This window comes from Apodemus sylvaticus, chromosome 3, assembly GCF_947179515.1.
Source record: "Apodemus sylvaticus chromosome 3, mApoSyl1.1, whole genome shotgun sequence".
In the NCBI taxonomy this organism is placed as follows: domain Eukaryota; kingdom Metazoa; phylum Chordata; class Mammalia; order Rodentia; family Muridae; genus Apodemus; species Apodemus sylvaticus.
This window is the reverse complement of record NC_067474.1, coordinates 61,825,742-61,840,527: the sequence shown is the minus strand read 5'-3', so window position 1 is coordinate 61,840,527 and position 14,786 is coordinate 61,825,742. Positions and strand designations below refer to the sequence as shown.

The following is a 14,786-nucleotide window of genomic DNA, read 5'->3' as shown; positions in this document are numbered from 1 at the left end:
TGCTGAACATTACCTAATAGCAGGTGTTTCATGGATATTTACTGAGGGCCTACTTTGCTCCATACAGGGTTTTAGGTACTTGGGGTGTAGAATGAACCAAACAGAGGTGCAACATGGAGCATACATTTTAGTGGCGCATGAGGAGGACAGGGAGTAGGTGGTACATAAATCACACAGTGCATTAGAAGGTGGTGCACCCTAAGAAAGAGAAATGTTGCCGCCAGGATAGGTGGACCTGAGAAGAGGCTTGAGCAAATTCAAGGAAGGGGAATTTGTCCAGTGGGTTTGCTGGGTTCTGTATTTCAGACAGATAGGAATATAAAGCAAAGGTCCAACTAGAAAGGCAAGGGAGAACATGTCTGGTGTATTTAAGGGGAGCAAAGGAGTGAGGGTCACAGGGACAGAGAGAGAAGGAAACACAGCAAAGCAGTGCTCAGAGGGTAAAGACTGTCCCAATATGGTAGGACTTGAGGCCATCAGAAGGACTCTAGATTTGGGGGTTAAATGACCTGGGAGCCACCAAAGAGTTCTAAGTGTGAAAGTGACATGCTTTGCCATATATTTAAAAATATTCTGAGAGCTGCTCTGCACTGTTAGACTGTATGTGTTAAGACAGCCAAAGATGGAGAGAAATGTGTTCCTGGCTCTTTGCTCTGATCGGGGGTGATGTGGACCTTGAAGACAGCCAGGGAAATGGTGATTAATAGTGGAAGTCAGAGCCAGCGGGTTCTCCTCATGGGTTAGAAGACATAGGATAGGTACTAGGAAGATGCCAGCTCTTAAGGTTTGGCTTGGATGAAATTGCTATTTAAGGTAAAGAGGTTGTAGGAAAATATTTCAGTATAGATATCTAGAGTTATCTTTTGGTCCTTGTTGGTCTTGAGATAAATATACATTGCAAAACTGAAGGGAGAAGTTCTGAACAAGCTGGGAGCATTTTGGAGTTTAGGGGGCATATCTAAATGGCAAAAGCCTTTATATTATATGTTTTTTCTGATTTTATAGTGTTACATATAACGTCACTAACTCCCAAAGCAGGTGTGTGTGGTGGCTTTTTGGATTTATTCTTTATTCATTATCACAGAGTAGGTGTGGCCTTAATTCTGGTGCTTGGGTCTCCTAAATTTTAGGAGATTATTTAGATATTATTGTTTTATCTCTACATAGTGTGTTCAATACACTAAAGTATAACGCTTTTCTAGTTCTTATATGTAGGAAGCTGTAAAGATAAAGTTGAATCCAGGCCGACACTCTGTATTTGTATGCTTTTCCTTATATATGACTAAGTCAATCTTTGGGTGGTTTTGTTTTCAAGACTTCTTTCTTCACATCTTCTTTGTAGGCATTTTAATGTTTCGAATTCTCTAAATCCACTTACTTTGAGTAGTAGGAGTTATTTATATGCTGAAAACATTGTGTCAGGGAAAACCCTGTCCTAGGTTTCCAGAACTCTGCCGCGAGGCATAGTTTGTAACCTCTTAGCATTTGTCTATTTGGCTTTAATCCAGGTTACCCTTCCCTGAAATGCTATCCTTGCTGTATGAAACTTTTTCCTTCCTCAGTTAAGCTCAGTTTATACTTTTCTGTGCCTGTAGCTCCAGGTCTGAAGAACTGTGGTCCTTGGAGAGAAGACTGCCTTTCAAGCAGCTGTAACCAGCCAACATCCTCTAATCCAAGGATGCTGTAAAACCTGACTCTAGACTAGACCTTCCTCCCTTTCCCCCAGCTTCCGGTGCAGCTCCTCTTCGAGGGGGCGTGGCCTGCTCATCTGGACCCGCCCTCCGGCTGCGCGCGACTGCGGCCTGCGGTCACGTGAGCGCGGCGAGGGAGGGGCCCCACTTCCGGGCGGCGGAAGGAGACGCGGCCGCGTGAGGACGAGGCGATTTGAAAACACACTCTGGGAGCCAGCGAAAAGCCTGCGGCCGGCGGTACACGGCGTGGTCCTGCGGGGCTTGACGTTCGCTCGCTCTCTGCCTAGTCTCCGCGTCCCGGGTCCGTCCGGGCTCTCAGGTGAGCGGCGTCTGTCTGTCTTCCCGGCTCTCCTGGGGCGCGGACACGCGAGGCCCAGGCGGCGGGACGGACTGAGGCGGGTAGGGCGGCCAGGGTCCCATCTGTCCCCCACACCCACACCCTCGAGCGTGAGAGCCGGCCCAGGGGCTTCCGAAACGCCCCAAGCGGCCGCGGTTTATAGTTCGGGGCTCCGCAAGTGTTAGGCCGGCGTGTGGGGCTCGGACCAGAGGCTCCACTCGACGTCCACTAAGGTGTAGGAACCATGATTTCCTTTGGGGGCGGGGGGGAACCAAAACAGAAACGGGGTTTCCGTTTTTGGTGTGCAAGCTCGAGAACGGGTGGGCAGATCTAATCGCTGCCCTCCTCCCTCCCTCCCTCACCTTGTCGGAAGACCCTCATATCTTTCTGGCTCCACGAATTTGGGGATTGGGTTGGAGATGATAATCACCATAGTCCAGCTGCTGCAATTCTTGTTTGCTTTCTCCTTGATTTCGTTCTTTCTTTTGGAGAGCGGGAATAGTTGGAAATAAGGAAAGGTAGTGGGCTGGCCGCAGGGCAAACTTGGGAGTCCGCTTAAGTTGCAGCCTTCATCCGCCCAGGTTAGCATTAGGACTGACCTGCAGCAGGTATGTGTATGTGCTCGAGGTTTCAAGCCGTTGGAGCTCACCAAAAGTGCTCAAGTCCAGTGGAGAGCTCAGGCCCCGAGGCTGGATTAGCCTCCTACTTCTACCTACTGCAGTAAGAGTGGTCTGGTCTAGCCTAGTAGAGCCATTTGATCTCCAGTCTTATGAAAATCTTTGAATGGAAATAATAGCAGCATCTAATGGAACTTTAACAAAGTTCCTAATGGAGAAAAATTGCCAGTATGTTTGTGTAAATATGTCGATATTTAAAAGAGCTATTAGCCTTCATAATTTTCAGAGCAGATTCACTAGAGTGTACTTGAAGAGATATGGCCCAACTTGACATTCTTATTCAGAACGAGGTCTGATGTAGATTGCTAGAGAAACACATGTGAAAGCGTGCCCAGAGGATGATGTAAGAAGTCACAGGGTCAATTTTTCTGTCTTGTAAGCTGTTTTCTTTTATCTCTGGAAACACTACTGAAAAAATTGTAAAAAAATTGTGAAAAACTTAAGAGTATGCTTGCTTAATAGGTAAAACCCAGCTTTCTCTTAAAAGTGGCCAAATGAATACTGGGGCTTTCTGGGTTTGTGAGGATTGAATATTTGGTATGTGTTGGTCCTGAGACTAACACATGCATGTTGTGCTTGAAACATGTATTTTAACTGTCAGCCTGGATATGTATGGTAAGCATGGACAACAGGGCATTTGCTTATTTAATCTGTTTGATGAGACCTGTACCTTGTCTTACAGACACATAACCACAGTAGAAAATACGTTTGGATAAGAATCACACTGATTCTAGAAATGGGTTTTTGTTTTTTTTTTTTAAATAGTGGTGGGATTTTGCTGTGTTGACCAGGTTCCTCAAAGTTCCTGTGCTCAAGCAATCTTCCTGCCTGTCTAATAGTGCCACAGGCACATGCACTGTGCTCCCTTTAAAGCCAGCCCTTAACCTCTTGTGTAAGCAACTTAGACTTAAGGGGTCCTCAGGTAATAAATCCACATTGTGAATTTGGATATGCTGGCATAGCAGAATTCATTCATTCTATTAGCACTGTAAACGTGTGTGTGTGTGTGTGTGTGTGGTTTTTTTTTGAGACAGGGTTTCTCTGTGTAGCCCTGGCTGTCCTGGAGCTCACTCTGTAGACCAGGCTGGCCTCGAACTCAGAAATCTGCTTGTGTCTGCCTCCCAAGGATTAAATGCATGCCCCACCACTGCCTGGCAACACTTTAAACATTTACTTATTTTTTAACTCTCCATGTGTAGCTTTGTGACTTTATGACCTGAGGTAATTCTGTTAGACCAGAAGTGCTCAACTGGGTGTGCAGTGGAAGACAGAATTTATTATTTTTGAAACATGTGAAAGAAGCTTCAAGAAAAGCCAAACTTTTCCAGATGAAAGTAGCCTTTTCTTTCTTTCTTTTTTTTTTTTTTAAGTTCGCTTATGGGGAAGATACAGCCAGAGAGGGTTGTGGGAGCCACATTAGTGCCTGCCACACCACGAGTAAGAAGTATACCATTTATAAAGAATAAGAGCAAGGAAAACTCCGTATGCTTGTCACATCTGTGTTTGGAACGCTGTCTGATGACCATGGTCAGGGGGTCAAAGAGGAGACAGTGTAGAGCAAAACCATTTACCAGTGAGGAAGCTTGAGTAGTCTAGGGTAGAAATAAGGACCTTTTAAAGCTGGCTTTGGAATGGGTAGGAAGCATGCAGATCAAAGGGTTAGTAAGCTGGACAATTGGAATGGAAGTTGAAAGAATGTAGTGGAGAGAATGGAGAAAGGTACAAGGTGATCTGGCTATGCCTGAATTGTTTACTTAGTGGCTTGGCTAGTCTTCTCTTAAATCACATTTCCTGTTATCTGGTTGCTTACCTTTGGGGGAGGTGTGGGGGTGTGGAGGTGGGTACTGGTTTTTATTTATGACTATAATTTTACTTAATGTTCAAAACATTTGGCCTGTGTTTCTGTCCATAGCAGGCTTATTCCTACTCCTGATCTTGACCTGACTTTCTTGTCATAAGATGCTCATTCCTCCTTCCTGCCTACCTGTTCTGTTTTGATTTGATTTATCGTTTGATTGGTTTGTAGCATCCAGCTTTGATTCATGAAACTTCTTAATTATCTCTTTCATTAAAAATAGCAAAGTTTTCAGACTTTGTTAAATCCTGAGTACTATGCACTTCTAACAGAAATGTACCTCTGGCGTATTCCAGCAAAAAAGAAAGAAAGAAAGAAAATTTCAAATTTCTTTGTAGCGCGTTGACAAATTTATATAGCTCAGAAAATCTTGTAAAGAAAGGTTTAACAAACAAGATTCTTACCTTTTTTTTTTTTTCTTTAAATGTTGCATTTAATTAACCTCTGGAGTGGCTTTAAGCCACCAGGACACAGCTCCTCAAATACCCTGAATCTTCTCTTCAGCTCAGCTGCTGAAGAGTTGTTTTCAGCATTTCTTAACCAAACTAATTCTTGATTGCTTTAATGGTTTCGTCTATTGTCCATTCTGATTCTTCGGCATCAATATTGATGGCCGTGATTCATGGTGGTGTTTGAAGTGTTAGAGTAATATAAATATTGGAAAACAACATTTTAATTCTTTTATCACGTATCCTTGCTTTAATTATTGTTTCCATTCTTTCTGACAGAATTCAAGAATGACCAAAAAAAGGAAACGCCAAGATGATTTTCAGAAAGTAAAACTAAAAGTTGGTAAAAAGAAGCCCAAGTTAGAAAATGCTACAGCTACAAACTTTAAGACAAAGGCTATACATTTGCCTGAGCAACTTAAAGAGGATAAAACACTTCCGACCAACAATAGAAAGCTTAACATAAAGGTAAACTGTAAATCTTTTTTTTTGATAATATGAATTTTTTTCTTTCATATTATGTAGAATATTAATTTTTGTGAAAAGCTGTTTAATCTTTTAAAGTAAATGATTTGCCTTAGGGCCATATGGTGTATTGTTAGACAGTGTTTGGGTTTCTGATCTTAGTAAAGTTAACCAACATTTGGAAAATACTTATACTTTGCACAAGGACTTGAGTTTATCTAGTTTTAGTTAAAATGTTGCTTGAATGTGATACAACCTAAAATCTGTATTTGTGTTACAGGATTTGCTGTCACAGATGCATCACTATAGTGGTGGTGTTAAACAAAGTGCTCTTCTTGGACTTAAAGACCTTTTGTCTCAGTACCCATTTATAATTGATGCACACCTCTCAAACATATTAAGTGAAGTGACTGCTGTGTTTACAGATAGAGATGCTAATGTACGATTAGCAGCAGTTCAACTTCTTCAATTCCTGGCCCCCAAAATACGAACTGAACAAATTTCTCCATTTTTTCCTTTGGTAAGTGCCCATCTCTCTAGTGCCATGACTCACATTACTGAAGGAATTCAGGAGGACTCTTTAAAAGTTTTGGACATTCTGCTGGAGCATTACCCAGCTCTCATTACTGGCCGTAGCAGTATATTGCTTAAGAACTTTGTAGAACTCATTTCTCATCAGCAGCTGTCCAAAGGACTGGTAAATAGAGACAGACCCCAGTCTTGGATACTTTCTGTAAATCCTAATCGGAGAGTCACTTCTCAGCAATGGAGGCTGAAAGTCTTAGCAAGACTCAGTAAATTCCTTCAGGCCTTGGCAGATGGATCCAGTAGGTTGAGAGAAAGTGAAGGACTTCAGGAACAAAAAGAAACTCCCCATGCCACTAGCAACTCCATTTTTATCAACTGGAAGGATCATGCCAACGACCAGCAACAGATCCAGGTTTATGAAAATGGGGGTTCACAGCCAAATGTCAGTTCACAGTTCAGGCTACGGTAAGGATTTCAGTTATGTCCACACTCAGTTTTCCTATATTGAATTTTAACTACTGACCATTAATGGCTAATGGTGGAAACACATAATATTTGTCTTTCGTAATTTTCATGTAGTTATTAATGGTGAGTTGATTAGATGACTCCCAATGGCAAGAGTCATTTGAAAGTGTTTTCATTTGTAGCAAAAGCCTAATTAGAAGTAAAACTTAAATTTCTGTTTGCTTTTCCATTTTAGTGTTTTGCTTTTCTTACCAGTTTTGATATATGTAATTGATAGTTCATGGTGCTTCATTTTACTGTATTTTATATTTAAGTTAAACAGGGGACAACACATTTTTGTAATTAACTTTTTTCATTCTTACCTTTCCCTGTTAGGAGCTTGGGAACACTAGGCACTGTGGATGAAGACCTGTCCTCCCCAGAATATCTGAAAGGATTCATTGAGATAATAATTCCATTGTTAATTGAATGTTGGATCGAAGCTTTACCTCCACAACTAGCTGCTTCTGTTGGGAGTGGGGTAGAGCGAGAGCCTCTGCAGGTTATGCAGCAAGTCCTGAATGTCATTTCGCTGTTGTGGAAACTCTCTAAGCAGCAGGATGAAACCCATACGTTGGTGAGAACTAATGGGTTCTTTTTTTTATTTTATTAGTAATGCCTTTTATCATAATTGAGATTGAACATGTGTTCTTCAAAGACCACCCATAGTTTTTTTGCATAAAAGTACAAAATAAAATAGTTTGTGGGAGGCTGTTAAATGGATTTTAGTATATTTTTCAGTGAAATATATAACAAAGTTGTTTTGTGAGGTTATTAGCTGTATATACTTATTTTTTCAGTGCAATTATAACACTTTGCTTATATGTATTAGGTTTTATTAGAAATGATTCATAGTTATATTAAAATGTGTTGTTTATAGGCCAGATGTTGTGGCATATGCCTATAGTCTCAGCACTTGGGCTGCAGAGACAGGTGGATCTTTGCATTCAAGGTCAGCCTGGTCAACATAAAGTAAAGTCCAGGTCAGCTGGGACTACATAGTGATACTATCTCTGTCTCTGAACAAACAAATAAAACCAGTGTTCCTTGTGGCAAATTGATTAGGAACATTTTGAAGATTTCTCATGGGATTGAAAAGTTGCTTATTAAGTGGTTCCTTCTATTATGTTGTGATATCATATGTAGCAGTTGAAGGCTGTATTGCAGTCACAGTGGTGGTATTGGAATATACTGTATGTTTGTAACCCTGCTAGAGTACTCAAAGGACAGCCACAAGAGCACTGCTTTAAAGCATGAGCCTTGTGCTCTACAGAATCTCTTGCAAGGAGTTTGGGCTAGACTCACTCAGGAGTCTTTTACCTGTATTCATGCAACACTGTGAAGGCATGTCTTTGTTTTCATTTTAGTCTTTATTTTGAGCTATAGATTAGGATGAGCCATTATGCTATGTAAGATAAAACTAAAGATTTTGAAAAGCATTATAGATTTGTAATTTATATTAAGACGTGTTTTAAGGGCTTGTTCTATTATTGCTAGTCCATCACTATCTGCAGGAATGTTTTAAAACTGCTTTTACAACTAGGATAACATTTTATTGATTATATTTTTGAACTTGTCCTTTAAGTCATTGTATATATTAGCAACAAACTAATCATAATTAGTATAGTTCTTATACTGGGAAGGCAAAGCTTAGTTCTCATGGCAGTTTGTGGTGTAGGCTGACAGTAATGTATACAGCTTAGAAAAATCTGTATTTGTAATTTTAGTGGATTTAACCCAATTTTTCATTAAAAATGATGTGACTTGAAATTTTTCTGATTTAGAATGGTGTTAAAACTTTACTTGTACAATGATCTGTCTTTTACTTTTAGTATGCCATTGGATACATTCTATGAGGTATTACTACTTCATTATATCAGACACCATAGGCTAGTAATATAAGTGTATGAGTAAATTTAAGTTAGCCTGGGTGAAATTCTGTTATTGGTTAATTGGTCTATTAAAATGCATTTCAGTTTAATATGGTTTCTACTTAAAATGGGTTTATAAGGATGAAATTCACCAGTCAGTATTTTCATCTGAAAGATGAAGAAAAATAGAAATTATGGTACTTAATCTGGCCTTAGGACTAGTAAGAAAATACTAGTGAAGAAAATCACTTTTAATGTTTAATGTAAAAAAACCACATGCTATTTGTGTTTAGAACAGGAGACAGAAAATACAGAATCTGCAAATTCTCCAGTCGTACTAGTTTCCACTTGAAATGTAATGGATATTTAAAATAGTATGCTTTATAACTTTTATCATTACAGGGCTGTCTAGTAACATTCATTTACATGGGATACTTAAGGTTTTCAAGACTCTAGACTGTTGAAGAACAGAATACTAAATTGAGATAATGTATATAACTGATGTAAACAGGGCCAGAGAGATGATTGAGTGGTTAAAATGTTTACTGATTTTTTTCTTCCTCTTTAATGTCTTTTTTTTTATTTTATATGTATAAGCGTTTGCCTATGTGGATGTGGGTGCACCATGTGCCCGATACACATAGAAGCTTGGAGAGGGTTTAGATTCCCTGTAAATAACGCTGTGTGTGGTTGTGAGCTCTTACATGGTGCCAGGAACTAAATTCTGGTTCTCAGCCACAGAGCCATCTCTCTTGCCCTTTGAGTACACAGTGCTGAGGCCATTGGTTTGCTTCCCTTTGCCTCTGTGGGGTGGGCCAGAGCTCCACTCCAGATGTCTGTAACTCTAGGAAATTCAGTGCCTTAGGCCTCATGGGCACCTGTACTCATGTATAGATTCATACACAGACACCTACACATACAAGTAATTAAAGCAAAAAATCTTATATGAAGGGCTGGTCAGTTTATTTTGAAATGATGTATATATACACATGCATAGTCAAACACATTTGTGGTATTAAAAGATGGAACCCAGCTTAGCTGTACTGCTGAGCTGTTCTTAGCCTCCAAATATTTAAAAACCTCTTTCTAAACTGTAGTAACTTGTAAGAAAGAGCTCTTATAAAGAAGTACAAAATTTTATCTGCATAATGACATTAAAAGGCATTTTAATGTTGTATTTTACCATCCCCACTGCTCTTCTTACCATCAGTAATAGAATAATAGAATGTTGGGTCACCTGTAGAATAGTTTAATCTTTAGGAAGAAGGAGATGACATTCCTTGACCTCTGAGCATAAATCACAGACAGGACAAATTTTTTTTTTATAATTAAAGTTTTCTATTGATGAACTAACATCTGGGTCAAATGTAGTCTTAGACATGGTGATTGCTTAGGACTGCTGGAGCCCTTTCATGGATTTGGTTTACTAATGTTTATAACACAAGAACTTTAATTTGTGTTCAAATGTTTTTTGAAATAATTTGAAGCTTTGATCTTTGCTTCAAAAGACATCTCAAGGTACTTTCCATCATAGTGTAGTGATTGAAGACTTAATCTTACTGGGGTTACTCATTTCTCATTATATGTCTTAATGTGTACCTAGTTTTAAAAATGCAAATGAGAATATAATTTAACTTTTTCTTTTAGGGTCCTATAATAATAGTGTCAGGAACAGTGTTATGATCACTGTACATGTTTTGTAGCTTAGATTTATATTTGAATGTTTGCTTCACTTGTATTTTTTGTTTCATTACTGTTATTTCATGAAAATGAGAAGTTAAAGCAATGTTTTTTTTTTCACCAATGTACTCAAAGAGGATCTGATTAAGTTCATTATAATTTAAAATTCCAGACAGACATGGTGGGTATATACTTGTAGTCTCAGTCTTGTGATGAAACCCCATCATTAAAAGTGACTCAGGGAGGAAAGTTTATTTTGCTTAAAATTCCAACTCATTGTTCATAGGAGGAATTCAGGACAGGAATCAAATAGGCCAGGGACCTGGAGGCAAGAACTGATGCAGAGGCCATGGAGGGTGCTACTTGTGGGCTGCTCCCTGCTTTCTTATAGAGCTCTGGATCACCTGCTCAGGGTAGCACCATCCACAATAGCCTGGGTCCTCCCGCATCAGTCACTAAGAAAATGTCCTACAGGCAGGATTGCCTGTAGCCTGACCTTATGGAGGCATTTTTTAAATTGAGGTTCCTTCTTAGATGACTCCAGCTGTGTCATGTTGACTTAAAAACAGGCCTTCTCACCCAACATTCAAGAGATGAAAGCAAGATGATTTCCAAATTCCAGACTACCCTGGGTTATGTAGTGAAAACTGGTCTTAAAATAATTCAGTGGCTGGACAAGGGGCAAAGAGCTTTGTCGGTAAAGTACTTGCTGTCCAGGCACAGTGATCTTGAGTTTGATATTAGCACCCATGTAAATGTTGGGTATTGTGACACATGCACTTGGGAAGAAACATTAGCTATAGTTTTAAGTACTTGGTAGCTCAGTGTGATAGATGACTGCTGTATTAGATGGCATGTGTGCAGAATAGTTCTATTGCAGAAATCTTGAATATTACAGTGCTCTTCTCAACTTGGGAGACAAAGTGTAAGCATTGTTGATAAGGTGCTTATTGATGGTGCATGCCTCCTGGTGGCATTGATGGTAATATAGAATGTCAATTCTAGGAGTAAAGATGACGGTGAAGTAGAATGTTAAAAGCATACATGGAAACAGGTGGGGAGGAGCACGGAGTTCAGGCTGCCAGGAAGTATTCTGAAGATATGGTATTTAAAAGTGTAACTTAATGAAAGAGCAATTCAGAATTTTTCTCAAATCTTATTTATTCTTCTTTGTCTTAAACAGCTAATAATTGTAATACAGGAAAAGCCAAGTGCTACAGTGATATGTGAATAAAATTGGGTGGTCTAACAGTTTACTCTGATCTTAAAATGTATTTATTATGTCATTAGCAGAAGTAGTGTTATGATGGGACATTAGTAATTAGATATTGACATAATTAAATTTCTGCTTGATTTGTTATTTACTTTATATTTTGTCTTGTGTGTTTGCTAATCTCAGTTTTATTTCAATAGGAGTCATGGCTTCGAAAAAATTACCTTACTGATTTCAAGCATCATTTTATGAGTCATTTTCCATATGCCTTAAAAGAAATAACCAAGCAACGGAAGAAAGATACAACTAAAAGGTATTGCAATTGCTTTTCACTGTGGACTTAAAGTGCTTTTTCCTAAAATGATTAGATAATAGTTTTAACCTGCAACTTTACTTAATGTGAGGCATTTGCATCTAAATGTTTATGAAAAAAGAAAGAAAGGAAGAATGAAAGGCTAATTTTGAACAAATGACTTTAGGCCTTAGAACTAGCATTTTGTTTTGTTTTTGTAAGTGTATAGATTTTGTCAGATTACATAAATAGAAATTGAATAAAATTTTCTGAGGTAGGTAGCTTTTTAGAGTTCTTATTTTTGTTCTCATACATATACCAGGAAACTGATAGTGAACGAGTAGAGAGAACTGGAGGAAGTCAGAAAGGGTAAGAGGAGATGGTGTTTAAACATAATTAAGACTGGAAAATATTTAAGTCTCTACTTCAGATGAGAGCAGATGTGAGAATAGGTTGTGTAATAAAACTTGACAAGCTAGTGCAAGCTGGAATAGTAAAATTGTAATTGCCTCAAATGAGTGAACACTTGAAAGGGAACTTAAGATCTGTCAAAACATTCTTAAATATATCAAAGGATGAGACAGGTGGAGAAGCACTGAGGCTTTGAGCAGAGTTCAGGGACTGCTCAGAATTAATAAGTTATTGATTAAATTTTGCATGGATTTACTAAATACTTGGCTTATTATAGACAGGTTATTGTAGTAGAGAAAAAGTATTTTAAAGGACATTCTTTGCTTTCCTAATGTTTTAAATCCTAAGCAAATGCCTCAAGGTCCTTTCTTTTTTTTTTTTTTTTTTCTTATAAAAATTTAGATACAAATGCCTCAAGTAAGTAAAGTTACAGGTTAAAGCTATTATCTAATAATTTTAGGAGCTGATTTCCTGAGTTTTTAGGTTCAGTGAAAGATCTTGCCTCAAAATGAAAGGTATAGGGGCCAGAAAAGTGGCTCGCTCAGAGGGTAAAGGCACTTGCCTGACTACTTCAGTTAGATCCCTAGGATACAAATAGTAGAAGGAGAGATTAGACCCTTACAAGTTGTCCTCTAACCTCCATAAGTGTGGTACCTGTGTGCCCACACACATACACAGCATAAATTTAAAAAACCTAGCCAAACAAGTTAAAACACCATCAAGGCAAGACACCTGATATTGTCATTATACACATTTGAAAGGAGTGTGTTTTATTAACAAATGAAATGAATTTAATATATGGATTAAGACTATTGCTTACCTGGATCAGTGTCTTACATTTTTAAAACTTTTTATTGACTCTAGGGTTTCACATCATGCAACCCAATCCCACTCATCTCCCCATCCCTTCGTATCTGCCCTTCCCACGTGCAACTTCCTGTCTCCCAAAATTTAAAAAAAAAAAAAAATCTTGTTGTGGAAGCTGTAGTGTGTTACAGTGTGTACCACAGAATGCCCTCTGTCCACACATCTTTACTTGGAAATGTTCATTGCATTGAGTCCTCTGACTACACCATCAATGCTGGAACCTCACCAAGACTCCTTTCAGATATCCCTATGTCAGGGAGATCCTGCACCTTTGGATCAATTCATAAATGAGGTAGATGGGCCAATTCAATGAGTTGCCAACTGAAAGCCCTGAATCTGGTCTTGGGTGATAGCCGAGTTGGTCAGCCTGCCTGCTTTCTTGCACCCACATCACGCGGCTGAGCTGTCCAGCACTGCCCTGTCTAACTTACTGGATAGTGCAGTTGTCAAGGGCCAGGGTCATACATATTAGGTAGCCCTGGCTGGCCCAGAACTCTATATAGACTGTGCTGCTCTTGAACTCAAAGAGATATCCCAAGTATTGGGATTAAAGGCATCATGCTACTACTACCTTTATTTTCTGCATGAATAAATTATGATGAGAAATTTGTGATTCTTTTAAAGCATGGTTAGTTTGAAATAAAGTACATATAAACTTTAATGTCCCACCAAATATACATACTTGCTTTAAAAAAGATCTTGAAGTGAGTTAGGAGTTTTCAGTCTTAGCAAGTCTTGTAGAAAGTCTTAAGATTCTAAGGACATATTAGGTATGGCCATTTGCCCTGCATGGAACAGGAACACAGTAATGACTAGTGTCATAGATGCTCTAATTTGGGTTCTCCTTAGAGACCTATATACAGAACTATGGCGTACATTTGCCTCATACTCTGTCAGCTTAGAAATTATAAATACTATAAGAAAAAAAACTTACCTATTGATAAGACTATTTTAAGTGCTCAAAAACAGGTGTGGTTTATAGATGTTTGTGTTTGTTTTGTTTTTAGCATCAAGCATTGCACAGTTCTCTCCAACAATGTAGATCATCTTTTACTGAACTTAACGCTGTCTGATATCATGGTTTCGCTGGCAAATGCCTCAACTTTACAGAATGATTCCAGTTGGATAGAAACAATAAGGAAATTTGTGACGGAGACCCTTAAAGGTGGCGCTAGACTGAACAGTAGGCAGCTGAACAGGTTGCTTGGAGTCTCTTGGAGGCTGATGCAGATGCAACCAAACAGAGGTAGGTGCTGCGAGAGGAGGTCTGGCTCTGGCATAAATGGTGATTGCCATCCCTCTGTGTAGTTGTCCTGGTTACAATCAAGCTGTTAACAAGGCAGCCAGTGTAAGCATTATGAAGCTGTCTGACTCCTCTTGGAGTGGGCCCACTCTGAAGCAGACTGTTAAAGATGTCTACCTTTCTGGATGTGCTTATACCTCTACTTTCTAGATTGAAATTAAGTTGGTTTTGAAGTGACTCTCTTTTTTTCCCGTTAAAATAAAAGCTTTTCAGTTTGGTTTTCTTATTTTATTTGTTTTTCGTAATTTTATAGGTTTGTTCCTGAGAAAAGTGATAATAATGTCAGGTTGCTTTGACTTTTGTGTATCCCACTGTTGCTAATGCGATAATCATCAGTTTGTGTCTAAGACAGCTTTGCTCCAGGAACAAAGTAGAAGTACTGTGTATGTAGAAGGAGTGTGTTCATATGCAGAGTTGTTTTCCTTCTGTCCTCAGATGCTACAGAGAATCTCATTAAGGCGGTTTATGCACTGTATCAACAGAGGGGCCTGCTTCTTCCAGTTAGGACTTTGTTAATCAAATTTTTCAGTAAGATCTATCAAAAAGAAGAACTGAGATCTTACAGATTGAGGTAAAGATTTTATATTTACCCTTAATTTTTTTTAAGATTTATTTATTATTATATTGAGTACACTGTAGCTGT

The 14,786-nt window shown here is 38.8% G+C and overlaps 1 protein-coding gene across 1 annotated transcript in view; it reads left to right on the top strand.

Annotated features, from left to right (window-relative positions):
• Positions 1–1,824: 1,824 nt before the first annotated feature.
• Positions 1,825–14,786, top strand: part of Tex10 (testis expressed 10) — a 38,932-nt gene continuing 25,970 nt past the window's right edge. Inside the window, exons 1-7 of the mRNA XM_052176477.1 lie at positions 1,825–2,010; positions 5,289–5,477; positions 5,755–6,467; positions 6,843–7,083; positions 11,471–11,583; positions 13,848–14,086; positions 14,579–14,714. Coding sequence (XP_052032437.1) covers positions 5,298–5,477; positions 5,755–6,467; positions 6,843–7,083; positions 11,471–11,583; positions 13,848–14,086; positions 14,579–14,714 — 1,622 coding nt within the window. The 5' untranslated portion in view covers positions 1,825–2,010; positions 5,289–5,297. The remainder of the gene's footprint in view (positions 2,011–5,288; positions 5,478–5,754; positions 6,468–6,842; positions 7,084–11,470; positions 11,584–13,847; positions 14,087–14,578; positions 14,715–14,786) is intronic.